The following is a 27,278-nucleotide window of genomic DNA, read 5'->3' on the forward strand; positions in this document are numbered from 1 at the left end:
TGATGTATCAGCCACTCCTCCCAATTTTTTATCATCTGCAAACTTTCTGGTGCACTCTCCGTCGTCATCCAGGTGATTAATGAGAATACTAGGAAGTATTTAGTAGATGCCAATATGAACTGTAGGGTCAACCACTGGTGGCTTGTCTGGATTTTATGTCACTGACCGCAGCCCTGTGAGCTTAAAATAGTTTTCAGTGCACTGAAAACTGTCCACTTACCTAGACTATGCTTCATCTGTTTATAGCTAGAAAATTCAGCTGTTTCCTTGTCCTTTGTCAGCAGATCTCAATTCCTATTCAGCAGTAGGCTTACATTTTCCCTAGCTTTTCTGTTGCGGATATACTTTTGGAAGCTTTTGCTGTTGCCTGTAATCAGATTAAACTTCAGTTTGGCTTTAGTTTTTCGCAACTCCATTCCTGCACGTTCAAGCTGTTTCGGCATTTCTTGTGTCCTTGCTTCCACCTCTTATACTCTTCCTTTTTATGCTTGAGCAGGACTTTAATCGTACATGGAGGCTGCCTGCCACCTGCACTTGACTTCCTGCATTTTAGGAATGGACTAATTTTGAGTTTGAAGGAGGTGATCCTTGAAAGTCAACAAGCTCTTGGACACCTTTTTGCTTGGGATGATACCCCATGAAGTTCTTCCAAGCAGATCTTCTAACAGGCCAAAGCTGATTCTCTCAAAGTCCAGGGTTGTGATCCTGCTGTTTGCCATGTTCCATCTTCTCAGCAGCCTGACTTTTACCATTGCATGGTCCTGCAGCCAAGGCTGCCCCCAGCCTTCACATTTCTGATCAGTCCTTGTTGATGAAGACCTGGTCCAGTAGTGCTGGACATAACTAAATAATCCTCAGACACAGGGGTTTTAAAGTTTGTCTGTGAAAATTTTACATTTATTTGAGCCATTGGTATCTTGTATTTGATACTTTTTATTAAGTATTATCCTGTATTTCTCTGCAGTGGCACTTACAGAAGCAGAGCCACAGTATAAGTTATTCCTGGCCAAAATTTTTAACATTATTTGGAAACAGTGTGGCCTTGAATTGGAGCATGTGAGCGCCGTTCTCTTTAAAGATAAGCCAAAATTAAAGATGTAAGGAAAATCATGTCTTTGGTCCCTCACATTGCAGAGAGGTTAAGTTGGTTCTGTTGTCTTTTGTGTGTGCTTGTCACATTGATGTCTTCCTGGCCTGTTACCTGTGCCAGTATGGACATGTTTTCCTGAAACTGGGCTTTGGGAAGAGACATTAGTACACAAATACCTCAAGTCTTTCATCTGATACTGCTTTTACCAGGTTTAGTTTGACTTTTTTCCTAGACTTGAATTCTTGCCCAAGGACAAGCCAATGTTTGGCTCTTGCCTTTTTCAGAAAGTGCTGGTGGTGATATAATCAGTTCCTTACTGTCAGTGTGTCACTTTTCAGTTGGCTAGCACAGCAACAGATTGAAAACTTAAGTGGGTGAAAAAACAGCTTTAATTAATTAAGATGGTTCATAATTATTTCTAATGTTACTGTTCTCTGAGGGTATAGTTACCCATGAATATGCTGCATTAGTTTAAAAAAGACTAATTTATCCAAAAGAGAATGATAATTTTATATTAAAAAGCTAACCACTAACAGTCTGTATACATATTTCCATTTATTTTTTTATTGCAAGTGGATGTTGTTGTCATAGTTCATAAATGATGAATTACAGTGAATAACATAATCTTGCCTTTTTCTGCATTTGTCTCAACTCATGGGCCTCAGTTGAGTGGCTTTGGTGAAGCTGGGGAGAATATCTGCCCTGGGTATGTTTAGGTAAGTAAATTTTTTATTGATAAGGAGCGGTACAGACCAAAGGACAACATGGAATATTGTGTTATTCAGTATTATCCCATTCCCCCAGAACATTTTTATGACTGTCCAAGCTTTTGATCACCGCCTTTTTACATTATCAAATTCACTTTCTGTGTCTAGAAGCTAGAGAGATTAAAAAACTGATATCTCTTAAAAAATTAAGTTGCAACATTCATCTTTGGTATCTCTTCCTAGATCTGTGGCACTCCCTCTGGTGAATACTTTCCAGGAATTCTTTTCATGGGTATTTATAGCAGTATTTTTTTAACTAAATCTTTTATGATAGACTTTGGCTTTTGGGCTCATTTTTATTCCATATCTCTGTTCAGTTGCACAAGACCTGTAACACGTGGCAATCCAGTGGAATGAGAAGAGTTTTCAGTTTACTATAGGTTTACACAAGTTTTGAGGCTTTGTGCATGTTTTGGAATATAATTTTTTCAGTAGCATTATTGAAGTCTTCCAGATATTTTGCAATATACTCTGATAATTCTTGGCTTCATAACATATTGATCATTAAAGTTACCTAGCTAAGGAAACAACCTGGGTGAAAATGAAGATTGGGTGAATCAGATACTGAAAATACATCAGTAGAGATATTTCTTCAAGAAAAGTAGATGAATCAAAGGTCTCGAAACAGGAGGAGAGGGAACTGACTGACAGCTCATCTGTCTGTGTATACTCCCTTGGGTGAAGGTCTCTAATCCAAAACACTGGGTCACTGAGATAGTGGTTTAAGTCAAACAAGGCTCACCAGTAAAAAATTTCAAAGTTTGTTTTGCAAGTTGTGTTGTCAATTCACTGATATTCTTTCTGTTTTGTACATGATGCCTGGTATGAATTTCCAGATGTGGACAATTTCCCAGCACTAGTAGCTTGGAAGTGTGCTTATCTTGAAGAAACAAATAGTTTTAGATGTTTCTTCCATCATACCTGAGGGCCTCCCTCGTATCTGTTCATTCTGCTGACCAGTCCTCAATCACCTGAAAAGTCATCCCTCTCTCACCTGAAAGTTAGCGTATACTTCCATGGTTTTCTGTGAGAGTTTAAGCAAATGTGTAAGAGTCCATTACATAACTGCAAATTTAGCTTATTTTATAGTCCTAAGTTTTAGTAAAAGTAATGACTTTCCAAACTTCCTGTCATTTGTCATCAGATTTCTACCTAGTTCCCAACCCTGGGAAGTCACTCAGCCTGATATTGTCATCCCATTCATTTTCTTTGTTTTTTTTTTTTTTTTTTAATTTTGTCTGTTGATTTCAGTTTGAGCAGATCTAGGCCAAAAGAATATCTTACCTGGTAATATGGTAAAAATAGTACTTAATAACCTGAATGACTTAAGGGATGAAGAAGCCTGCTTTTTTGTTTTCTCCCTTCAGCTAATTCATGTTGGTTTTCATCCTTTCTTCTCATTATTTCATTATTCTCCCTTCTTCATTTGTAAACTTAAAATAGTCATAATAAATATGGAAAAAAAATAAAAGAACCCTTCATTACAAATGCTGCTGAGGTTGTAGCTCTCTTAGAAATACCTGTGGTAAATTTCAAGGAGCTGCAATATTCGGCATGCTGTGATGTGCTGTGTGCTGTGATAGCTACCCTGCTACCAGTACTGAGATAGCTAATTTAAAAATAGCTCCATATGTTCCCTTGAGCTCTGGTGACTCCTGGAGTGCTGACTGTGAATAAGTACTCTGATTACACAGTGAATGAGTGTTCTATATAATATATGGGGTATACCCAACAAGATAATGGAAAATGGAAAATGGAAAATGGAAAGAGTGCTTTTCTCCGTTTGCAGGTATTCAGTTTGACTGTAGGAAATGAAAAAGGTGAAGGAAATTATGTGCAGGAGGTGCAGGACACCATCATAAGAATTACTGTCTGTTTCTTCTTGTGAAAGGGCAGCATTAAAATTCAGGCCATCCCAGCAGCAGAAGCGGCATCAGTGCCTTTCAGGAATGGGAAAATGGAATTCAACAGTGCTTGCATTTGTCAGCAGATCATGGGACTGGGGAGAGGGAACCCACATTAAAGGTGTCAGCATTTCTGCACTGACTTCAGGTTCCAGAATAGTGTATTGTATCATAATTATTCCCGTTACATTTGATCCAGTGAACTTTACTCCACTTCTGCAGTCCCACATCTGTTTTGTTGCACAGCTGTAACTGGTTTGGAGTCCTCATAATAAAAAGGAAACCTCTTTTCTTTCAAAGCAATCTGTAGTTTGGCAGGGAATAAAATGGCTACTTCAGCACTGGTGAAAGAAAAATCTGCCTTTCATTGACAGAAATAGTTTTCTCCAGACTTTTTTAGGCACACTGTCTGCAAATATATACCCTTAAGTACCTTAGGGGTTAATATGTAACATAGAAATACAGTTTAATCTTTTATGCTTTGTAATAATTTTCTTTACAGTGTTTCTCTGTGAATTCTTCTCCCTCTTATGCTGTAGTGTTTCATTCAATTTCATGCATTTCTCTGCTGCAATGCTGTATTGTAGTTTCACTTCTTTATCTTTTGCAATAAAGCACTTACTTTTCTTTATAAATAATTTGAGTTTCTCTGCTAGTATTTTTTCCAAAACCCTCATTTCCTATTCTGAACAGAAATTGTATATAGTAGGGTGGTTTTACAATCCAAGAAGTTCTAGAAGCCCAGACCTGATCTGCAAAAATTTTGGGTTTGTAACTCAGAAATACAACAGTAATAAATTTGGAGAGCAAAATGTTATTTGTTGAGCCAAACACAGCACAGCCTTTGAATGCTCTCTTCCTACTCTCAAACCAATGTAGAAAACAGGGACAAAACACGTTGCACCATTTTTGTCTTGCATCCTGAAATATTTTTCAAATTTCTAGTTTCTTCTCAAGCTGCAGACTCAGCCTTTGGTGAGAAAGAACGTGAAGTTGCCTCTGGGCAATGGGATGCCAGATTTCTGCAGCAGTTGTCTTCTTCAGCCATTCTGTCTCCCTCTGCTTTCCACAAGTTCACCTCAAGCCATTCAGCAGGGAATTTACAAGCTATAAAACTGCATTATTCAGTTATGAAGTAACAACCTCATCGTCATGACTTCAGCAAGGGCTCGTAAAAGGCAGCGTCAGATTTATAAGCAGAAGGATTTGCCAGCTGCATCTAACAGATGGTTTGCAATGACAGACTTGCTGGTTTTTGTATCTCAAGAAGGTAAAATTCCGACTAGGTGTTCATTGATAGTCTTTCTTTGTAAATTATTAAATGGGTTAAAAATAAAGCCAAATACTTCATGTGGAGCACTTCTTTTAGGGACATAGGATAGTTGCCTTGGATGTAATTTTCTTCATTGCAAATGAATTTCTATGTTCTTTATTGCTTTTGAAAAACAGTCATGATGCAAAAAAACCACTGTTCTTCCATGTCACAGTTTCATCACTGTCCCATGTACAGTTTGTCAATTTTCTGTTCTTTTGATGCTTTTTCAATATGACACAAGTAGTATGTTCACCTTTGGGTTAGGTAGAAGGCTGGGGACTCAGCTGCCTGCCTTTGGAAGCGTAAGAGGCATGTTGCTTTGCTCTCCAGGTAATTGTTAACTCTATTTTTGAAAAACAGAGGCCACATTTTCCTTTTCCTCATTTTTTGGGAGCTCACCAGATCTGCGTGGTCTTTCAAAACTAATTGCCAGTGGCTCAGAAACTTCATTTATTTTCCTCTCACTTGAGGCTGTATTTCATAGCATCTATTAGTGAACTGAAAAATATAATGAAGGCATCAAACCATTTTTTATTTCCTCACAGAAGCATGAAAAAGGGTTAAAGATGAGATTGCTTATATCACCCACACATATCAGACAGTATTTGGGATATCTTAGGAATTGTTCTAAGACACAAAAACTGTTAGTGCAGTCTGGACCTATTATTAAGGACAAGCTGGAACAGAGATGTTGAGAAGGCTTTCACCTTACTTCAGAATAGGTGTTTCCCATTAACCCTACTAGGACCCTCTAATATTGCAGAAGTTGTTAAAAGGTATTTAGAGATCATTAAAAGATTAGGCATTTAAAGATAATTTTGAAGGCACAGAGTCATCTGCATGAACCTGGAGATCTTAGTAAGTCCATGACTGCCTGCATGGACACTTCTTCTCTTTTACAGATTAGCCCGGTAATATTTCAGTAGTCATGAAATTATGACATATTTAATTAGAAATATTGAGGCTTCATGGTAATATGAACATAGGTCCTATGATATGTTCCTATTATTTTTTCTGTAGCTCGTGGAAGAGTGGGATGTTGTCTCATTTTGGCACCCTTGGTGTTCTGGTGGCGTGAGTCAGCGACAGTTTAAACAGGGACCATGTCTGCTTCTGCTTGCTGTGATTGCCCATCTGCTTCTTCTCTATCATTTGCAATTATTTATCTGCAAATTGAGGAAATAGAAAAATGGCTATTCTGGTTTGTAATAATGGTATTCAAAGTCTGATTCCACACTATTCTGAAAATAATAGAATCCTGAGTATAACATTATGCAGTGCAAGATTACAAGCAACAATAATTTCAAGAAAAACACTCAATGCATAATGAACTTAGCACAGTTAATAGTTGCTGACATTAGTGTTTGCCTGAAGGTTGGAGTGACAAGTCTGGTCGGACAGAGGGACACTGTGTATTATCATAGGCCTGGGGTGGCATGGATGTGTCAATGTTGCCAGCCCATTGGTGTACTGAAAACTATTTAATTCTGAGGTTGCACCTCAGACCGTTGCTGTGTGGGGGTGATGCTGAAATGTATTTCAAAAGGAAAATATTTTGAACATCAAAAGAGGAGTGGAAGCAGCTCTTCAGCAGGTGGCTTCAGAGGTGAGAGGTGTGAGACACGGACAGGGCAGTGATACGTGCTTAGGGGCCATGTGAACATTGCCCATGGTCCCTTGGAAGTGGTCAGAGTGAATTGTTCACCTCTTGATGGATGCTTGGGAGAAAATGGAAAAAGTCCCCTCTGCTGACTGCTTTTAGCCTTTGCTCCAGGAGTGCCTTTTGAATAGTAATGTCACAAAGGTACTTCAACACATAAAAAATCATGGTATTAAAAAGAAAAAAGAAAAGGAACAATTGTATGAAAATGCATTAGGGGAGTGACATGCCTAAACACACCATGTTAAATCAATAACATTTCTCACCAATGCTACGTGAAAATGTGGTGATATTTTAATCATCTAAAATATTGCTTTGATGCTTCTGATCATCCTGTAAGTGCTATGGTAGTCCTGGAAATACGGGTAGATGTTGCTGCATACCTTCAATTTTTCATTGTAGCTTAACAGATTTTGTATAAGGAACGATGACAAAGTCTATTGCAGCCCTATCAGGCAGTATTGTCATTTAGTGGGTCCAAATTACTCCAGTAGCCTTTGTAGGCTTTGCAATTATTTATTATTGATTAGTATCAATTGAGATTATACAATTCCATAGATATAATACCACTCTAGTTGAGGGTTGAATTAATAGATAAGGAGGTCATTGGTGTAAATCATAGAATTACAGAGTCATTAAAGTTGGAAAAAGCCTCAAAGATCAAGTCTAACCTGTGTCTGAGCACCTCCATGTCAAGTAGACAATGACACTAAGTGCCACATCTTGTCATTTCTTGAACACCTCCACGGTGTTCAAGACTCCACCACCTCCCTGGGCAGTCCATTCCAATGCTTGTCAACCCTTTCAGTGATGAAACTCTTTCAGATACCTGACCTGAACCTCTGCTGGTGCAATGTGACTCCATTTGCTTTTGTACTGTCACTGGTTGCCGTCAGGAAGAGACTGACTCCCACCTTGCTGCAGCTTCCTTGGGTTTGTGCCAGCTGAGCAGGCTGCTTTTGCACATGTGGAGGCTAAAGCTTGTTAGCTTTTGTACAGATTGATGAATGCAATATGTGCTTGGGCCCTGCTGGGTTTGAGTACAATTAACAATAATGATGCATGCTATTAAAACCTGACATTTATTAAGCACAGACAGACTTCCAAGTCTGCTGCAGCTGTGGGCTTGGGTGTGCCCTCTCCCGTGGGGTGCATGCCATCTTCCTGAGCCACACCAGCACTGGTGGGAAAGCAGGGGAGGCTGCAGGAACTACCAAGAGACCACTTAAACTCCCTTTCCAAGACAGTTGTCAGGATCCTGGGAACAGGAAGCTTAAATCTTCCCTCAATCTAAAATTTCAGGTAGATGATGCTGAACCCATTGAGTTCAAGAAGCCTCGCTGCGTTCAAGAATTTGTCTCTGTCATTAATTTTTGAAATTGTTAACTGCATTTATCTAAAAGATTGTATACAGTTTCTACTGATTTTATCATGGCTTTCATTTAATATGAGATAATTCCTACTTATTTCTTTCATTAGAAATTGCTCAGAAGTCAGTTTTATGCTGGCACATCAGAAAATTAGACCAGTTGTACTTCAAAACAACACTTGAAATGTTTTATTGATTTTTGGGTTTTTTTCCAAAGGAATGTTTCGTCAAGGGCTTTCAGTGAAGCTCTTTCTCCAACACTTCTTTTAATATACAGTGCTCTGAAGAGTCATAATATTGTCTTCTTAAATGATTAACCTTTGAGGGCAAAAGCATCAATGCCTGAGGAGTAGAATAAGTCGAGACTGATGTATATTAGTTAGTAATGCAGGTTTTTCTGCTTAGATTTACAGCATTTAGAACTGTATCCTGTCAGGAAGCAAGACAAGAAGGCAATTTTCAGTTAAAAGTGTCTTCACTGGGAGTACATGGTCAACTTCTCAGTTTGTGTGGATGTGTGTGGATATGTGCACACATACTTTATTCAGTCTTAATCTACAAAATCTGAATGTTGTAATGTGATCAGCACTTCATGGTGATCTTTTAAAATTTTATACAAGATCACACTCATGAGTTGCACATGTTTATAGGTAGAGAGAAGGGTGAGAAGGAGCAAGGGGGAAAAAGGTGTTCTGTGGGATATGAGCTGAGATTTTATTGTGAGTCTTACAGAGTCTCTCTTTATTGCTGGAGGTGGCACAATTATGCACTTTTCTTGGAAGAGTGGTGATCAACCCTTGTGTCACACCAAAGCAGAGAGGGTCTGTGGTGGAGATGGATCAGGGAAGCTCCTGAACAAACAGTTAGAGTGCTCTTTAAAAATATCTGTAGGATTAATGCTCATATCCATTTGCTTTTAATGCTACACTTGATTCACTTATGTGGCCTGGAGTTTATCTTTCTAATTCTGTGCTTGGAGAGAGAGCTCAGGTGCTGACCACCATGCCCCTGAGGGTGGCCACCGCTCAGCACACTCCGGAGCTGGCTGGCACTCCACCCAGCATGAGGTTTGCACCACCCACCAAACACCACCCAGCATGTCTTGGAAGGAAGGACTGGCTCAGCTCAGGTCCACTCACAGTCCCACTGAGCATTCTTAGGAGTGACGTCTCTTATGAAGACTTCCTCCTTTTTCTTTGTCTCTTTTTTTTCCCCTCAAGATTGATGACTATGCTACACTTTGACAGCCTGGGATGAGTTTTTCCAAGATGAATATCTGCTCTAAGCCATATTATTTTAATTATTCAGAAAAATTATGACCAGAAAATATCAGGAATTTCTGGGAATAAAGCAGGGGATGGGGAAAGTTTATTTTCTGATCCTGATAAATGTGTTGACTTTGAGTAGCTATAACTTCTCTGTATTTTCATGAAGGCTTAAAATTTGTCAGGGGGTTGTTGGTGGTGTGGATGAGGGGCTGAATTTCCTATAAAAAAGTAGTTTTTGTTATGTTACTCCTACACATATCCAAGAGAAAAGCTGTGTGTTTTTCTGTGCTGAGTGGATACTCTATGGAGCTCCTGTGAGTGAAGCCACATGGAGCATCTCCAGGTTGAGGCTGAAGATAAATTTCCGTGTGTTCACACCAGGGTTTCTGTGGGGAACACAGGGCTACCTGTGCTTTCTGTGACATCCCAGCTGGCTGGGTAGTGTAGAATAGTGCTGTCTCCTGTGGGCGAAGCACTGTATTTACCAATGATCACCAGGAGGAAGGGACTGCTCAGCAGGGAGACCACACTCTGCTCCTCCATCTCCAAGCAGTGGATGGTGTACTTCCTCATGTCAGATGTGTTGTTTCCAGCACAAGAACTGGAGGATTCACCCATGCATCATTGGCTTCTACAGCATTTGGGGTCTCTGGTTCACTCCTCACAGACTGCTGACTCCCAAGTCATGGTACTCAGAATACCCAAAACTGGCAGCATGAGGCTGGAAGTCACACTCCTGGCAGTGAACCCAGCAGTGGTCACTGATGGTGGGAGTCCTGTTTTAGTGTGTGCCCTGTTAAAGTTTGTTTCTAACCTATGTAAGTGCTTAGTGCCTGTATCTTGAGGGTGAGATAACTCCGATACACACCCCAGGAGTGATTTTAGATGAATTAGGCACTTTGTCTCATGTGTGCAGATGAGTTTTTTCAGATGTAAAGAATGATCACATGGTTTGGGGACTGGCCATCACATTTATGTTAATATAAAAAAGACAAAGAGCCAAGGTTTGTGATATCACAGCAGCACCAAATGGTGGAAGGGGAAAAAGAACCTCATAAATTGAGCCATACTCTTTTTAACCTCTTTATTCCTCCTAAGCTGTTCCAGTTTGGGAAGGCTTATGGGTAAGAAACAACGAGGAAGAAATGCCTGCATATCCAAACTTGTGCAATGCAGTAAGAACACAGAATCAAACCTGGTTTTCAAGAAGGAGTCAGAAACAATATGTTTCTACAAAATCAGATAAAGTTGTCAGTATTGTCAAGTATTGTAGTATATATCAGATTGTGTCAAGTCTTTTAACAGGCATGAGTGCTGTCTCTCTGGCTTTGAATTGGTGGAGTACAAGAAAAAGACCTGAAATGTGTGGTCTTGTCCAGAAGAAAAATAATATTGAATCTTTTTTAAATTTCTGCAGTCCCCAGTTAGGCATGATCAAAGTACTCCTGAGGTAGTTTAGCTCCCTGCCTCTCACTAAAACTTAATACAAACCATTCACTTCAAGCTGTGTGTGAGAAGCCCCCTGCACTCCAGTGAGTGCAGTGTATTGACAGCAGGGCAGGCAGACCAGAAAACTAATTAATCTTTCCTGAAATCCCACTTTCTGTTGCTATAGAAGCTATGTTAAATTCTAGTTAAAACTTGTGGCAGTGGTCCCCAAAGTCCTCAGCCCTCTTGGTAACACCAAATGCTGTGATGGTCCAGGTCTACATACCCAACTGTGATGAAGGGGACTGAAGCAAAGAAGGTTTTGGACGTTGCCCAGGTGTGAGCAGGTCCTCGGTGGATGGGATGGGTGCTCCCCAGAGTCCCCAGAGTGGGGTTGGAGAAACCAACAGCCCCATGCCCTCGCCTGAAGCGTCCTACTTCAAGATGGACATTGCCGCACCAAACAACAATCGTCCTAAAGTAAGGTGATTCACATGCTCCTGCTAGCAGATAAATATCTTAATTAATTCTGAATCCACTGAATGTAGATGGAGCCTATGTGGCAGGTTTAGTGGAATTTTCAGCAGCAAAGGTATCACCTTCTTCAGCATGTTCACATTCCAGTCCCGGTTCTGCTTAGGTCACATTTCCCAGTCTTATCCTCTGCCATCAGTGCTGTTGGGCATCTTTTTTTGTCTTGAGTGTGGCATGAATGAAAAAGAAGAGGAGGTTACTTTGACCAGATGGAGTCTAACACAAGCAGTGTCAGATTAAATTTACAAAATTTACAAACTGTTGAGAGCAGTCCTGTGGCGAGGGACTTCAAGGTTCTGGTGGCTAAAAAATTAAAAATGACCTGGCAATGTGCACTCACAACCCAGAAAGCCAGTCGTGTTCTGGGCTGCATCCAAAGCAGCATGTCCAGCAGGTTGAGATAATACCTCACCTGAAGTGCTGCATCCCGCTCTGAGGCCCTGAGCCCATAAAGAAAAGCATAGATCTGTTACAGCAAGTCTGGAGAATGGCTCTGAAAATGATCTGAGGGGTGGAACACAACTCCAATGAAGATAGGCTGAAAATGTTCAGTCTGGGGAACAGAAGGCTAGGGGAGATATTACTGCAGCTTTTCAACATGTAAAGGGGGCTTATAAGAAAAAGAGAAATTTTTTACCAGGGCATGTCATGACAGTTCAAGGGACAATAGTTTTAAACTGAAAAGAGGGTAAGTTTGTATTGGATGTGAGGAATATATTTCTGCAGTAATGATGGTGAGATGCTGGAACATGTTGGTGAGAGAATTTGTGAATATCCCATCATCGGTAGTTTCCAAGGTCAGGTTGCATGGAGCCTTGAGCAGCCTGATCTAATGACAGATGTCCCTGGCAATGGCAGGGGGATTGGACTATATGATCTTCGGAAGATCATCTCCATTGCAATTCTAAAACAAGGTAGAATAATAGCCAGCATCTGGTCTGACCTGGTTGTAAAGTTTCTGTGGGTATTACATGCAGGAGACTGTAAGGGAGCTGGTGGCTGGTGGGGACATGCATGTTTCAAAGTTACATGGCAAACTAATTATGGCAGTCATGGCCTCCAGATCACAGGGCATAGTTTGTAATCAAGAGTTGATAGCACATAAGAAGTTACGAGTAAGCCATAATAAATTATACAGCCTTTGGAAGTCAGGATAAGTCACTGTGTAACTGTGTACATGCTGCTGTGGAGTAGAGTGGGTCAGGGATGTATAGGTGACGTGATGTGGGCAAAGGCATAGGACTCAGAAAATGATGTCTGCAGGGGTTTTCAGGATAGATATGAATGGTGCACAAGTCCACGTGATGAAGGTAGAGATGACAGCTTAGACCACATTTTGGCTATACAGCTTGCTGTGAGACAACAGGTACAGCTTATGCGTGGCAAACATAACAAATAGAGGACCTGGAGTGAGAAGATACTGCCAACACTACAGACCAGAAATACGATGGTAGAACCCCAATAAATGAGTTGGAAGGGACTACCTGTTTCTTTTTCTCCTTATTAGTAGATCTTTTGTCATAGATCTCTGCTTTATTGGATACAGCAAAGCTCAGCATGTCAGCTGTTAATTGAAATTAATTATCCCAGGCTTGGAGCGTGCAACAAGGCTTTGATGTCTCACTGCCTGGCAGTGATGGTTTCTTAATGGCTGCTGTTGTATTATGTGAAAAAGTATGCAGAGACGTCTGTGAGCATTGTAGTGTCAGGTTTGGTGATTTACTCCATTTTTTTGTTTAGAATTGCAGAATATCAATGTTTTCAGTCCTCAGAAATGTGACACTTGTACATGATTTGTGACCGTCGCATTAGAAAGGAGCTTGGCACTCTGTCAACTTGGCACGCTGTTGACTCTGCAACAAACTCTTGAATGAGGGAAAGGAGGCAAACAAGGAATTTCAGACTCTGGTCCCTGAAAACCATGAGCATAGTCTTTTAAAATAAATGTTTGTCATAAGTTTGGTTTTGAAACACTTCAAAAGGACTTACATGACTAATAAAACTTGAAGGTTTTTTTTATTAGAGTTTTACCTTTGGAACAAAGCAAGTCTTCCATAAAGATCCTATTTGTTCATTAAATCAAAAAACCAAATCCCCTTCTTTGGGCTATTTCTTACCTTGGAAAAATTTTTTCTTGTGTTGTTGCTCTAAGTAACTTTTTTAAAGCTGCTCTTTCTTTTGCTGACTACAGCAGTCAGAGCTCCCTGACCTGAAGTCCAGCATGCTGTTCAGTTCCATTATAGAGCCTTGCTTGCTTTGAGTGCATGTGGACATGGGTGTGAAGGACCGCATGCTTCCACCAAGACAGTTCTGTCAGATTGGCATCCTGACCTGGCTGTGGGCCTCAGGACCCAGAGCAAACCAAACAAATTGTCAGTGGCAGAGTGCCACCATCCCATGGTCCATTGCTGGGCTGGCTCAGCTACACACAGTTCTTCCAGCAAGCATGGGCTACAAATATGGTATAGCCCATTATTTAATTTTTGACAACCAAATGCACACAACCTTATCTCTGCTGGGACAGATAATCCTGAGAGGGCAGGGAGTGAATTTTGCATATATCGTTCATGCTTGTTAGAAGACAAAGATAATGCAGTGACACTTTTCTCATTCCAGGCATTCAGGTCCATAGGTAACTTCAGAGACATGAGAGGTTGCACCAAGTGCTGTTGAGGGGTTTCAGTCCCTTTGGCAAAGGACAGGAACTCCCTTTACCTCAGTATCACCTTGAGCATGAGTGAAGCTCTGTGAATAGCTAGCTGGTTCTCAAGGTCAAAAGTGCTGCTTATTGAATTTTGACTCAGGAAAACAGCTTATTTTTAAAAAATATATTTTCCATGCTATATGCGTAACTAAGTGTGATCTGAATGTCTTCAGAATATTAAGGAGCAGCTTCTGGGTCCCATAGGAATTTTATCTGACTCACGTTATAAAGCCAAGGTGCTGCTGAAAAGGAAAAATTCTGGAATTTTTTATAGGGTCACAGAAAGCTATCTCCCCTGTAGTTGAACTGTACATATCTGTCTTGTAAATTGGAAATTTTTGCTTCATTTGTATAAAATGAGGAGTTTGGAGAAAAAAAAATAAAACTCAGAAAAAAGACTGCAAACAAAAGCCTTCTCCCCTCATAATAATTGACATCTTTATTGCTTGTTTTCTTCTACTACTGCTGTTTTAAGACATTGTCTAGATTGCACAAAATTTCACAATGTTGCCGCCATAACTATGAGTTTGATTGTTTGTTCTAACCCTCTTTTCTTTACCCAATATTGTAATTGGCTTCTTTTGCTAAGTTGACCCTTCCTTTTTTCTAAATGTGGGTTCCCTGTGAAGGATACATTAAAGTACCTATGACAGAAAGATTAGACAATACTCTTTTAGCAACTTCTTCTTCTGTACAGATTGACCTTTTCCATCAACAGAACAGCCATTGACAGACATGCTCCTTCCAATGCTTAGGATCCAAAGTGGAATAAATTGATGCAGTTGCTGATCTATTTTTCTGCTTTTTTGATATGTATGTACTTTCAAAGCAGCAAGTAGGAAAAGTGGTTGGGCTCCAAAATGAATGGTGACAAGTAATGATCCTCATACCTGTCAGACACATAAACATGCTGTCACACTGGATGAAACTGAAGTAGAGATGTTGTCTGGTTTTGCTAGATAATTTCTGGGGAAGGACAGGGTTAGAAATTTTTGCAGCTTGGAACTACTTTCTCTACATTCCTTTTCCATCCTTTATTTTGCTGATTTGAAAGATAATTTAGATACCATGTGCAGTCCCTGAGATGTGGTTACGTCATTCTCAGAGTCCATCATTGACACAGCATTTGGAGAATTAAATTCATACCTGAATTTAGTGGAAAAAGAATGTCGTTACTTTTTTGATGTAGTTTTAATTAGTTTTGCTCATTATCCCTGGAGGCATCTAGAAGAAATCAGATTCATGAACATATATTCCATCCTGCTGCTGGAATCAAGCTGGGAGACTCCTGTGTGTTGAGTTGTTAATATTTCCCTGTAAGTAGCCAAGTGCCATATCTCGTTCCCCTATGCAGGTATCAGTTATCACAAATATTTGTGTCTGCCAGGCTGTTCTTCTCACATGTTCTCACTCTGCTTTTCTCTGGCCACAATTACACCTGTGCCATAACTTTAATTTTCTTCTTACAAACGTTATCATAGAGGTGCTATCACCATTTCTAGTTGCCCCAGCCTTGGCCAGCAGCAGCCCCATCTGATTCAGGGTTGCCAGGGATTGGCTCTGCCAGACACAGGGGAGGCATCTGGCAGCTTCTCACAGAACCACCCCTGCTACCAAAACCTGGCCATGCAAAATCCAATGTGGCATTTTGTCAGTTAACTCCTGATCTCTGTTCTTCACGTTTGAGGTTAAGAAAGGGCAATTTTGGCATTATCTGGTTTCCACAGATCTCTCTGATCCCTCTTATTAAGACACTCAGTCTGAAACTGAGTGGGGCTGGCCTTGGAAAATGCTCACCATGAACTCTTGAAGGTCAGGTGCTTGCTGTTCGTGTCAGGTTATGCTGCCCATTCTGCCAGTGTTTTACTGCATCACCTTGAAGGGATCAATGAAGTGCTGCAGCCGTAGCATCTTTGGGACCTCTTTGCTGCCAAATGCTGTGAAGTAAAATTAATAAGGGGAAAGGCACAGATAGCAGAATGTGTTAGTATAATTCAACTCAGAAGTTGAGCAAGCAAGAGAGAGACAGAAGGATACCAATCTTAATTTGTTCTGCTATGTGCAGACCCATTGTTTCTAGTCTAATACATTTTGACTGTGGGCTATAGCCTGTATGCTGTCAAAGTTAAAATAGATGTTCGTGATACTCTGTTTTGATTTAACATCTGTGAACTCTTTGTCTGGCAATAATGTATTTGTTGATTCTTGGATACATATCAATACTTATCTTGTCCCCATTTTTCTCTTTCCTTTTTTTTTTTACTGACATTGTGGTTAGAACCTCTAGATCATGGATTTAGATAATGATTTGGATTTGGTGTGATTAGGTTATTAGTTTATTTATTTGTTAATTAGATAGCTAACTGCTGCCTGTTATCTCACAACTTCTCTGAAATCACCTTTTCTGTGAGGTTTGAAAGAAGAGAATCCCAAATTTTACTTCATCTGTGTATTTTGCTCTAGCTTCAGCCATGGACTTTGTGAATGAGGACAGGTCTTCAGGGGTGTTCTCAAGACCTGTCTAGGTATTACTGTAGTGTGTTTTAGCACATTTAGGAACTAAGAGACATGAACAATAATTCTCTTCATACATTATCAAGTTTATTTTTCACAGTAGTATTCACCAGTTCTTGTATCATTGATGCATGTAAAACACAGAGAAACAATACTGCTCTGAGCTTTGGTTACAACTAGATTGTTCTCTATAGAAATTCTTCCTCTTTGGGAATGATTTATCTTAGTTCTCCATAAAGGTTTTTGGTTATCACAAAAAATATTTACTCCCTATTGTTAACTTCTATTTCTGGAAATTTGGTATTGTGCAAAGACTTTGCTGAAGCAAACAGTGCAGGAGGGAGTGCATCAGGTTCAGATCTTGGTCCCTAGTCAGTTCTGAATCTCTTTCTCTAATGTAATTGCAGTATCTAGACATAGAAAATGTCACTGAAAATGTTGCAGAAGAGCCTGATTGTTATAAGAAAAATGTTCTGAATTATTTGAATGCAGTCACAAATACATGTAAGACTACAGTAGGCATAAGATTTTCACATTTTGGTGATGAAGTTAAGACCAAAATAGTGTTTCCCATGGTTTCTCTTTAGCAGAAATGAATAAGTATTGCATAAAAAAATTGTGTTCTGAAGAGGAGCAAGTCCTTCTTCTTACATAGTGCATAATGCTTATGCAAGATCAGTAAATTTTGATATTATGAATTCTGTCCACTTCTTCTCTTCTCTTTGAATTCTTTGTCTGTATTCTATGTATTTTTTTTAAAGAAAGGTTTGGAAGTTTTTAAAATAAATGCTGATATTGATGAATGGTTTTAGCAACCACTTTCTAGTGGCAAGTTATTCACAAAAATAAAAAATAAAATGGTGAAATAAAAGTTATTGATTTAATGCTGGAGTGTTTTTCCTTTACAGATTTAGGAAAACGTCTGTTGAGAACACACCTTTCTAAATAATAATTGAATCTTTACATTTCAGATCAGATGTCACTTTAAAAGGGAAACATTAGCATTTTTTCTTCCCATATTTCTCTTAACTACTTTTGCACTGCTTTTACTATAAATGCAGCCTTATTTTTCAGCCTTTTCCTTTCAAAAGAATCAAAGTCAAGAGTTGATTGCATCCATGCCGTTGCCATGGCTGGAGTGCAATTTCTTTTTCTTCAATACTTTAAGCATGTGCTGCAACCTCTGAATGGACACAGATTATTGGACAATAGTAAGATAATACAGAGAAATCTTCAATCTCTCATTGTGTTGAAAACATTTGCTTTATTCTGCCTTTAATAGTTTTGCTGGGATATATTCAGTTCCTTTGGCGTTTAGATATTAGAAGCTATAGCTCTTTCAGATAACATTAAACAGAAGTCATATTTCTGTTGAAATCTTGATGGTTGGCAGAATTCTCTCACTAATATGTGAACCAACTGAAGGGACCTGGTACACGTTAATCTGCTTCTCATACTAGAACACTTGGGTCCAGAGAATATGAGCTGTATAGTGGTTGGATTTTAAATGTGCTTTGGTCAACGTTTTGGGTTTAGATTTGATTTTTTTTCCTTGTTTTTTTCCATCTTTTTATGCCCTGGCGAGTGTTTGCATTGACTTTAGTAGCATTTGTACAGAGCACATAGGAGTCTGAAAAACACAGTTACCTTGCCAAGGAGTTGTTTTCCTTGATCTGTTTAACCAAGCATTGATTTTGCTCCCCCATGTGCTCTGAATGCACTTCAGAATTAAAGCCTGCTTTTATTAGCAGTTTTTAAGGCAGGGAGCAGTGTGATGTCTTCTTGAGCATCTTTAGAGAACAGCAGCATCACAGCTCCTAGAAGAGCTTTACAATCTATGTGTGTTAATTACTGCTAAAAATTCTTACAATAAAGTAAGTATGATTGTACTTACGGATTTTGCTAAAAAATGGAGTCCATCCCTGACATCTCATTGGCATGCAGTAAGGAAGCTTGTTGTTTAAGTCAGGAGTGGTTTAGCTCTTCTCTATTTTCCTCAAGGTTTTCACTTCCAGGAGAAAAGCTCTGGTCCCAGTGGTCTGGAGAGTGTGCTTCATCTGCCCTTCCTGCACTCCCCAGTCTGGCATGAGAAGAAGGGAGATCTTAAAAAATCCACTTCTAAACCTCACCAGTGGGCCTCGGACACAAAACCAGAGAGGATCAATGAAAATCCTGTGTGCTTTTTTTAAGCCAATTCAATTAGTCCAACTAAAAATGTTAATTTTTCAAACTTCCTTTTCTGCCCTCAGACTACATAGTGTTTTTCTACTGGCAAATGATGGGCATATAATTATGTGATGTGAATATGACTTGCTTTTTATATGTTTTTCTCTTACTTGTCATTGTTGCACTTACCTGGTTTTTGGGCTCCATCTCCAGTTCTTTTGCTGTCCTGCCAGTTGTCGTCAAGGCAGCTTTTGCAGAAGGGTTTTATGTGACCATATGGCGCCTAGCTCAGGAAACGCCTTGAGTCCTGAGGACTATAGGTTGCTGCCATGATGCATTTTAAGAGCAAATGTCATGGAAAGACATCTTGTCACTGAAGGTGTCCCCAGGCAGTTGTGGCATGCTCCTCTGCCAGCCCAGGGGGAAGGCTTCCAGGAAGCTGTGGGCACGTCTGTCCTGCATTGTGCACTGCACAGCAGGAACCGGTGCAGCGTTTTTTCCGGAGTATTGTGTAACTGTGGTTTAGTTAGGTGTTAAAACCTTCTATAGACCTTACATGTTCAAAGGAGGAAGCAGATTGAGAAATGTGTTGCCTGTCATCCTGACCAATGATATACAAGCAGTCTGCTGGGTTTTTTTGTGTGATTGCACAAAGGAGGGGAGGGAGGAGAAGGAAGGCTCACACAGCAGATGATGTGATTGATCAACATGTTAACTAGTGTAGCAAAATCCCATCTGTTTATGTGGTTTACATCTTTCCCAGCTATGAAGCAGGGATGAGAAGAAAAGAAGCACAGAAACTAAATCCATCATGAATGAAAAATTGGAGCCCAGTCCTGTTACTGATGAAGCTAGCACAGTTTCAAGAAGAATAAGATCACGTCTTAAGAAAGAGTCTACATGAACATCCACTAATACTATCCTCCCCTAATTCTGCTTGGCAAGAAAACTGGGCTTTTTCTCTCCAGATCTCTCTTTTTTGTTCAAAATGTGGTTAAGCCACTGGGTGTCTTCTGCAATAATCAGAATCTGGAATAAAGGATATTATAACAAGGAAGCCTTTCATAACTAATTGCTACTTAATTGTGGTTGGAGTTTTTCAGTTTCTGTCTGCTTGGTTTCTCTTATTCCTGGCAATGGAAGTAAGTGGGATAGTAAAACATACTGAGATCCAGACCTATTCTGATAATTGCATTTCTTCCTGTTAAAATATTATGACACTTAAAAATTATTTGTGCTGTGAGCAGATTCTGTGGAGTAACAGCATCATGTCTGCCTCGCTTCTTTCCGTAGTTTCTACAAAAGAAGTAGCTGAAGTGGCTTTAATTCTGAATGAAGCAATGTTTATGGTTTCTTTAATCACTGTTTACTTTCAGTAAGAGAGATATTTCAAGTAATGAGAGTAAAATATATTCTTCTATCAATCTGTCTAAACATTAAGAATGCTATGTAGAAAACTATTATAATTTAATCATAGATGTACTCATCTAGGGGGAGGAAAAATCACCAGAGGCATGCATGCAGAAATGTCTTAGCTGTGTATGCAGATTCTCAAAAAAAGGGCTGTGAATGTATAATTCTGCATGCACAGAAATTCAAACTATCAACATTTTGACTTCTGTCCCAGTATGTGTGCTCCGTGGCATGCCTGATGAAAAGCTGTTGTGATCTGCCAGAAAATAACTATGATCTCTTACAAACACCAAATCAGGGGTAATTTGTGTCCAGTCAGTCTGTCTTTGAGATCTCCTGGATGTGGGCTGGGGCAGAAAGTGTAAAGACCTGCAGAAGGTGTGATGCTCACAGATATCTAAGAAGAGAGGTGGCAGTTTTACAGTGAGGTTAAGAAACACAGTTTTGCCAGAACTGTAGAACAAATGTGATGCCCAAGTGGTATTTTTGGATCTAGCCACAATTCAGAGTACAAATAGTATGAGTAATGACAAATGTATTGTTGTATTGGTTCTCCTTATAAAGTAATCCAGTGTCGAGTCTCCCTGAATTGCAAATTTTGTCTGAATCCCAAGGTAATTTAGATTGCTTTGGTGATATCTCTTCAACACATGGCCTCCTAGGACTACAGTCTTTTTCCCATTCTGTTTGTCAACACCTGCCATAACAGAGCCGTGGTGTTAGTCTGCACGAAGTACCTGTGTATTAACAATATTTCTGCTGCTGTCATGATGCTAATAATTTATAGCTCTAACATGTCTCATATCTTTTCCAGAAGCCAAGAAAACTCCCTTCTCTTACCTGCCATTGTTTAATTTAGAGAGTAATACTTTCTTTCCTGTTCTCCCACTAACCTTAGATATTTATGGTAGCATAGATGCCTTGACAGTCTTTGTGTCCTGCTGCTTAATTTCTGAGAGAAGGTACAGTCTTCTGGCTTCTCCATAATCAGCCATGTGTTGTGTTTAGGTAGAAAACCATTCTCTGCAAACCTTTTTCTCTCCAACAGTTGGTACAGTTTATGGTCTCTTGTCTATTTGGGGGAGAAAGAAGTTAATCCCTACATCCATTCTATTCATTCTCCTTTAGAAAAAGAAATCTCTGCTTTTTAATTTTTTTTTCATTGTTTACCTTTTTCAAACCTGTAGTTGGCTTGAAGTTTGGGGTTTTTTTCTGTTAATATTTCTTTTTTAAAAATGGTGTTGCCAGTGGGCTTTTTTGAAACCATCTCCTCCAAATTATTCTTTTTTGAGCTGTCCTTCAGCTCTTGGATTTCTTCATTAATTGTTATAGTACATAAAGACTGATAATTCTGCATCTTGACGAAACAGCAACATGTATTTGGAGAATGTGAAGAACTCATCACATATATAATTGATTCCTAGGCTTTTAATGACTAGTTAGCATTTCTTTCAGGACTTGCTTTTTAAAAGCAGTCTTTTTATAGCCATATGGAAATATTTCAGATGATTAAAGAAAGGGAGGAAAAAACTCCCTAAAGTCAAGTATCATATAGAGGAATCTGGCATTGAAAAGATTTTAGGTGAATTTTGAAATAAGGCCCTGAAAGTATCTGTGTGTTTACATCAGTAACAGACATTACATTAGTTTTTAAACATCCAGAAATGGTATAGCATCTGAGTGTTTTTGTAAAGGGTGAGCTGCGTATTTCAATGTCAAATTCTTACTTCAAAATCTGTGTTTCATCTCTGCAGTAGTGGCCATTTTGTTCAAAAGGTGTGACCAGGAAAGGAAAAATCCACGACGGGAACAATTGCCTGGGTGAAAGCTCCATTTGGGTCACATGAGCAATACTGGTTTGCACTGGTTGAGGAACTGACATTCTCTTGAATCACATGGGAGTCCCCAGTCCATGTGGCTGAGACTTTCAAAGGTGCCTGATTTGCTGATCCCAGCAAATTCTAACAGCACTAAAAGTGTGAAAAGAAGGAATGAAAATCACAAATTCTTTTCTGAATTCAGATCTTATGTTTATGTACAGAATTTGGAAATGACAAAATAAATAACAGTATATTAATATTTGTGTAAAAATAAATGCAAATATTTTCCTTTGAATCAAACAACTCAGTCCATGTTGATATAATTAGGAATCTTCCCCAACTCTATCTGCAAATATAAAAAAAACATGTATAAGTTCTTCAACTCTGTTTAATAGGTCAGACACACCTTGAATTTTCCCTATGAGCCAATTTAGTTCAATTTCTCATGAGTTCAGTGTATCACAGCACTGGGCACTTATTGCTGCTGGACCTGCTCAGATTAAAGTTTTCCCCTTTTCAGCTGCTGTTCTGGTCAGATCCTCAGCTGGTGTAAATAGCTGTGATCACTGTAGGGATGCTGCTGATTTACACAAGCAGGTGGTCTGGTTCCAGGCTGTCTTGCTGCTCTATGAAAATGGATTTGGAGAGTGAGCTTTTCTGTAAATGTCTGAGCTGAGTTCATTAACATCTTAGTATGCCTCCGACAAGCAAGGGTTTTTTTTAGAGTGTTTTCATTTTATTTCTTAGGAGAATGTTATGTTTATTCTTTCTTTATTACTTGAAGGCTGCATTGGAGAAACAAATCGTCCATTGAGATGGGTTTAGTGGGGCGTTTGTTTTGTTCTTGACAGAATGATTCTCTGCATCCATTAAAAAGTAGGAAGAAAAAAGAAATGCATTTAATTTAAAGCTTTATGTATGAAATAACCAAGTAAATGTGTATGTGGCTAGACTGGAGCTGGTAGGTGGGGGACCACCAGTCCCTTAATTAAAGTGTATGAATCAAGGAAGACTCTCGGCCTTTACCTTGCAGCTCTGTAGCAGACAAACGCTCAGCTGGTGGGAACCTGGGGTTCTGCTGGGCTTTTAGGGTTTCTGGAAGCTTTTTGGGAAATGCCAGTGCGTGCCAGGACTGATGCTTGCTGCTCCTAGGCAGGGAGGGATAGAGAGAAAGGGAGGTTTGCCTTCTCCTTGGCAAACATTTGCTGCACAAATCATGGTAGTGTTTGCATATGCCAGTGTGGGCTTCGAAAATTCCTACAAACCTGTAGTTGACAGAAGTGCATGGATGTGGGCAGCGTGTGCCATTGCATGCTCCATCCTGTCCATGGCCCGTGATGCCCTTGGGGAGTGCAGTGAGAATGATGGCTCTGAAACGCTGCCCCTCGTTTTGGGCAATGAAAGGGCAAAGACGACTGGGTCAGCAAATCTGCTGTGTGGGAAGCAAGTGGCATGAAATGTCTTGCTGTGATTCCACCAGTGCTCTTGGAGCCTCTCTTAGCTGGTGTCTGCTCCCCTCCCCTACCGCTGTAGCCAAATCCAGCATCTCACTGGTCCGTGCGGCTGCCCAGTGCAGCTGTGAGCACGGGGGAGAAATGGCTAATCATGGAGTGTATCAGTGTCCTTAACAGCTCATCAGGTTTAGCAGGTGGGAACTTTTTTTTAGTAGCAAATGAGAACTGAAGGTCTGAGAAAGATGGAGCTGTTGTGAGATGGGGAGTGTCATGAAAATGCAAAAAATGCACTACTTTAAATAAAGTAAATCAGTACATAGGCCAGCAAATGATAGGACAGTAGTGCTTCGTAGAGTACTTAAACTGCTCACAACTGATTTTAGTAACATGCAATGAAGCTGTCATTTACCAAAGTTGTCAGTTACTTAATTACAGTTTATACTAGATGTTATTTAAGGTCATACTTGTGTTATTTTCTTATTTACAGTCTAAACTATAAAAAGACCCAGAACATTTCACCCTAGGGAATCTAAAAAATGGTTGCTGCTATGTAATCTAGAATGTCTGCTGTAAGGTAGGACTTCTGAAGTCGATAAGAGAGATTTAAGATTTCATCCTTTGATGGACTGTTCTTCCATGACTTCCATAGAAAAGACTAAGACAAATAAATGAAACCGGTTGGAAGTTCAAACAACAAAAAAGACAGTCTCTGGAATTCTTGCCAATAAATATAAATCAGAAAAATACAATTATGACACACCAAATTTGTCATTAATCCAACTTTCCTATTTGTTTTTTAATATTAATTTTTTTTCCTTTCTTGTGTGGAACACATGAACGTAAACATTTTCCTGACATTGTATATTCCATTGCTGTCATAAGTAGAGATGGTTCTTTTTGTCTTACTGGACTGTAATTCCAGATGCCAAAAAAATATGCAAAGCCAATTGAGTAGAAGCCATTTGTTGGGATAGTCCAGAGAGTGCCAAGGTATCCTTATGCATTTCAAGCATTAGTGTGGAAAACAGTTTTTTGCAGGAAATGATGCAGTATGTCCCCGTCTCCCTTCAATAGCTCTGATACAGGGTGTTAATGAAATGATGTGAGAGTACTGTATTTACTGGACTTTCTCACCCTTTTTATCTCCGTTACATAAGCCTCTTATCTGCCTCCTCTTGGGCCAAACAGCTGCTCGGAGCTGTGTTTAATAGTCAACATACAGCTGTGCCCTCTGAAGGGACAGGATCTCAGCACATGGTGTTCATCCAGATGTGCAACATCAGTATCAGCACAGAACTGGGGTGACACAGCAGTAAAATAGTCCCCTCTGACCTCCCTGTCTAAAACAGATGGAGGTTAGACCTTCTCACCTGCAGGCTGCAAGCCTCCGTGGCTTGGTGTTGATCTCTTGGGTTTCAGATGCTCTCAGGGACCTATTCTGGTCATGCCTCAGCCAAGCATCCAAGTCCTACCTGCTGTGCTGGCACGTGCATGCCACCACTGTGTGCATCTTTCCTTTTTTGCTGTGCAATCTACGTCAGGAAGTGTCGAGCAGAACCTGAGATGGCTCCTTTAAATCCTCTGCCATTATATCTACAGACATTTCTCCTCCCTGTTATGCTTTCAGCTGGGTGGGGGCAAGCTGGGTTTGGCTGGTTCGCTGTGTTTCTCTGGAAGCTTTAATGTGAGGGGGTGCTGGTGGTGTCTGCTGATCAACCTTAAGTCATCTCATGTGTCTTCTGAAAGTTGGAGGAGTGAAATGTGTCCCATTGTGTTCCTGCTGGTGAAATCTGTAGCCAAAACTGGCTGAATTTTTCATCATAACCACTCTATTCTTTTTTTAGTCAAACATTTCACTGAATCCACGGTCAAAGGATGACTTTGAAGTTTGGCTTTGTCTCAGTGCAATTGCACAGGGGACTCCAGCTTTCCATTTAAAAGTGAGAGTTCATTGAAGGTCTGTGAAAGTGAAGGATTATTTAATTACATCCTGATTTGCCCACAGTATACTCAGCCCTGCTCAGAACATAAAGATACATAAATGTCTGCTCCCCGTGGAGTCTTAGCAAAGTCCTGGTTATCATTGGCTCCATGCAGGTTTCAGTGTTTTTTTATCTGCTCACATAGGATCTGTTGTGCCTCTAACTTAGCAAACCTAAGAGTAAGTTAGGTTCTTCCTTTTTTTCATCAGCATCCCCCAATACAGCTGAGAAGGAATGTTTCCAATAACTTTTTCTTGGTAATGAGCCAAACAGCTGTTTTTTCCAGAAAAGACTTGGTAAGCTGAGGTGTATAAATCAAATGTTTGGAGATAGCTCCTTTTCCAGTTTTGGTTTTGGCTTATGGTGGGCAGGATGTGACGGTACTGGTATGAGGGATGGTTGCTGCCTGTGACAGCAGCTCTTGAGGTTTTGGGCTGTGCGGATACACACCAGTATCATCTTCCCAGCCGCTGGTCCCTAAATATTGGCAGTGAATTAGCTCTCCTGCACTCCAGCCACATGTAGTTTTGTTCCTAGGTGAAGGACTAAGGAAATGTCTAGATGATCCTTTGGTGCAAGATCATAACAATAAAAGAAGGCCACAGCCAAGAATTTTATGTGCCTGGAAACTTTGTTGAATTGCAGTATCTATCCACATGACATCTCTGCAGCATTCTGATGCCAAACCTCCACAGAAAATCCTAAGCACTTACAGGAAAGATCCCCCGCACTTCAAGTTCTCAGTACTTTCAGTATGCATGACTTAAATTACTTTCCAGACTGGGAATTTTGTTTCTCAACTTGGGTTTCATCTAAAGGATGTAAAGCCGCCCTGGTGGCCCTACTCGTGTTCTGCCTTCATTCCAGGAAAAGATCTCAATGTCTTCTGGTCTCCTTGCATCAGTGCTGTGGTTTTCAGCAGAGGAAAACTGAGACATGGGGGCAAAAAGGAGGCTATGGTGTGCTCTGCTCTGGTTTGAACTGTCAGAGACTGATAACAGAGTGCCTTGGAGTAGAAAGTAGAAAAGCTGCTGGTCTTTAATTTTTTGGCTTAATCTCGAGTCCTGGTCCTTGTGCCAAGAATTTCTCCTGCATTTTACCTCCATCTATTCCTTTGAAAATGGACAAGCCATTTTTGAAGCAATATCGAGAACCTATCTGTCCATTGAGAGGAGACAGAAGTGGTCTGAATTTTCTTGAGCAAATAGAAGAATCACAACACAGGCTTCTGTTTCCTTGGAGGAGATTAAGCTGTGTCCTGATTTTGAGAATAGAGATAATTTTTTAGCTGTTAGGTTACTGTACAAAAAGGAACAGACTACTAACAATCATACTTTAATGCAATGAGATCTGCCTTTTTTTTAAAAAAAAATTAAGGTAACTTTATGGTATCAGGTATTTAGTGTACCTGCCTTAAAGGGACTGAAGTATCCTCACAAGCTTTTATCTTTGTGCAATTGGTTGATATATGGACTCTAAGAGACAAAAAAACATGCCCCTGGCAAATGCAGTCCAAGGAAAGAGTGTCTGTTAGAATACTTTTGCCAGACTTTCCATTGTAAGAAGTGACCTTTCACTCCCTTTCAGAGATTTTAGATCTTCAATGCTGACATAGAGGATAAGGAAACATCACATCACAAGAGAAAATTGCCTTGATTTGTCTTATGGAACAGATCTCCTTTTTCTGCCTAATGTCCCAGCATGTGACCTCCACTCTGTAATTGCCTATCTATCTGCTACAATATGTTCAACATGAGAAGACTTTCCCCTTTTCATTGGATTTTCTTTTTCCTTCTATCAACATTTTTTTTTCTGTAAGAAAATTCCATGTCTTGTTCAGACATGGAAGTACTTCAGTGAAACAGTTTCTAAAATAGTAAAACAAATTCT

General features: G+C 39.9%; 1 protein-coding gene across 6 annotated transcripts in view; it reads left to right on the top strand.

The window, feature by feature from the left end:
• The window catches only part of PDGFD (platelet derived growth factor D), a 136,960-nt gene that overhangs the window by 44,180 nt on the left and 65,502 nt on the right, over positions 1-27,278 (top strand). For 2 of the 6 annotated variants that reach the window (XM_064409398.1, XM_064409399.1), the window contains exon 1: positions 10,074-10,191. The exons of the other annotated variants lie outside the window; for them this stretch is intronic. In XM_064409398.1, the coding sequence (XP_064265468.1) occupies positions 10,089-10,191 (103 nt within the window). In that variant the 5' untranslated portion in view covers positions 10,074-10,088. Of the gene's footprint in view, positions 1-10,073; positions 10,192-27,278 lie in introns of those variants that run through there. 6 annotated transcript variants of the gene reach the window in all.

Source organism: Passer domesticus, chromosome 2, assembly GCF_036417665.1.
Source record: "Passer domesticus isolate bPasDom1 chromosome 2, bPasDom1.hap1, whole genome shotgun sequence".
Classification (NCBI taxonomy): Eukaryota; Metazoa; Chordata; class Aves; order Passeriformes; family Passeridae; genus Passer; species Passer domesticus.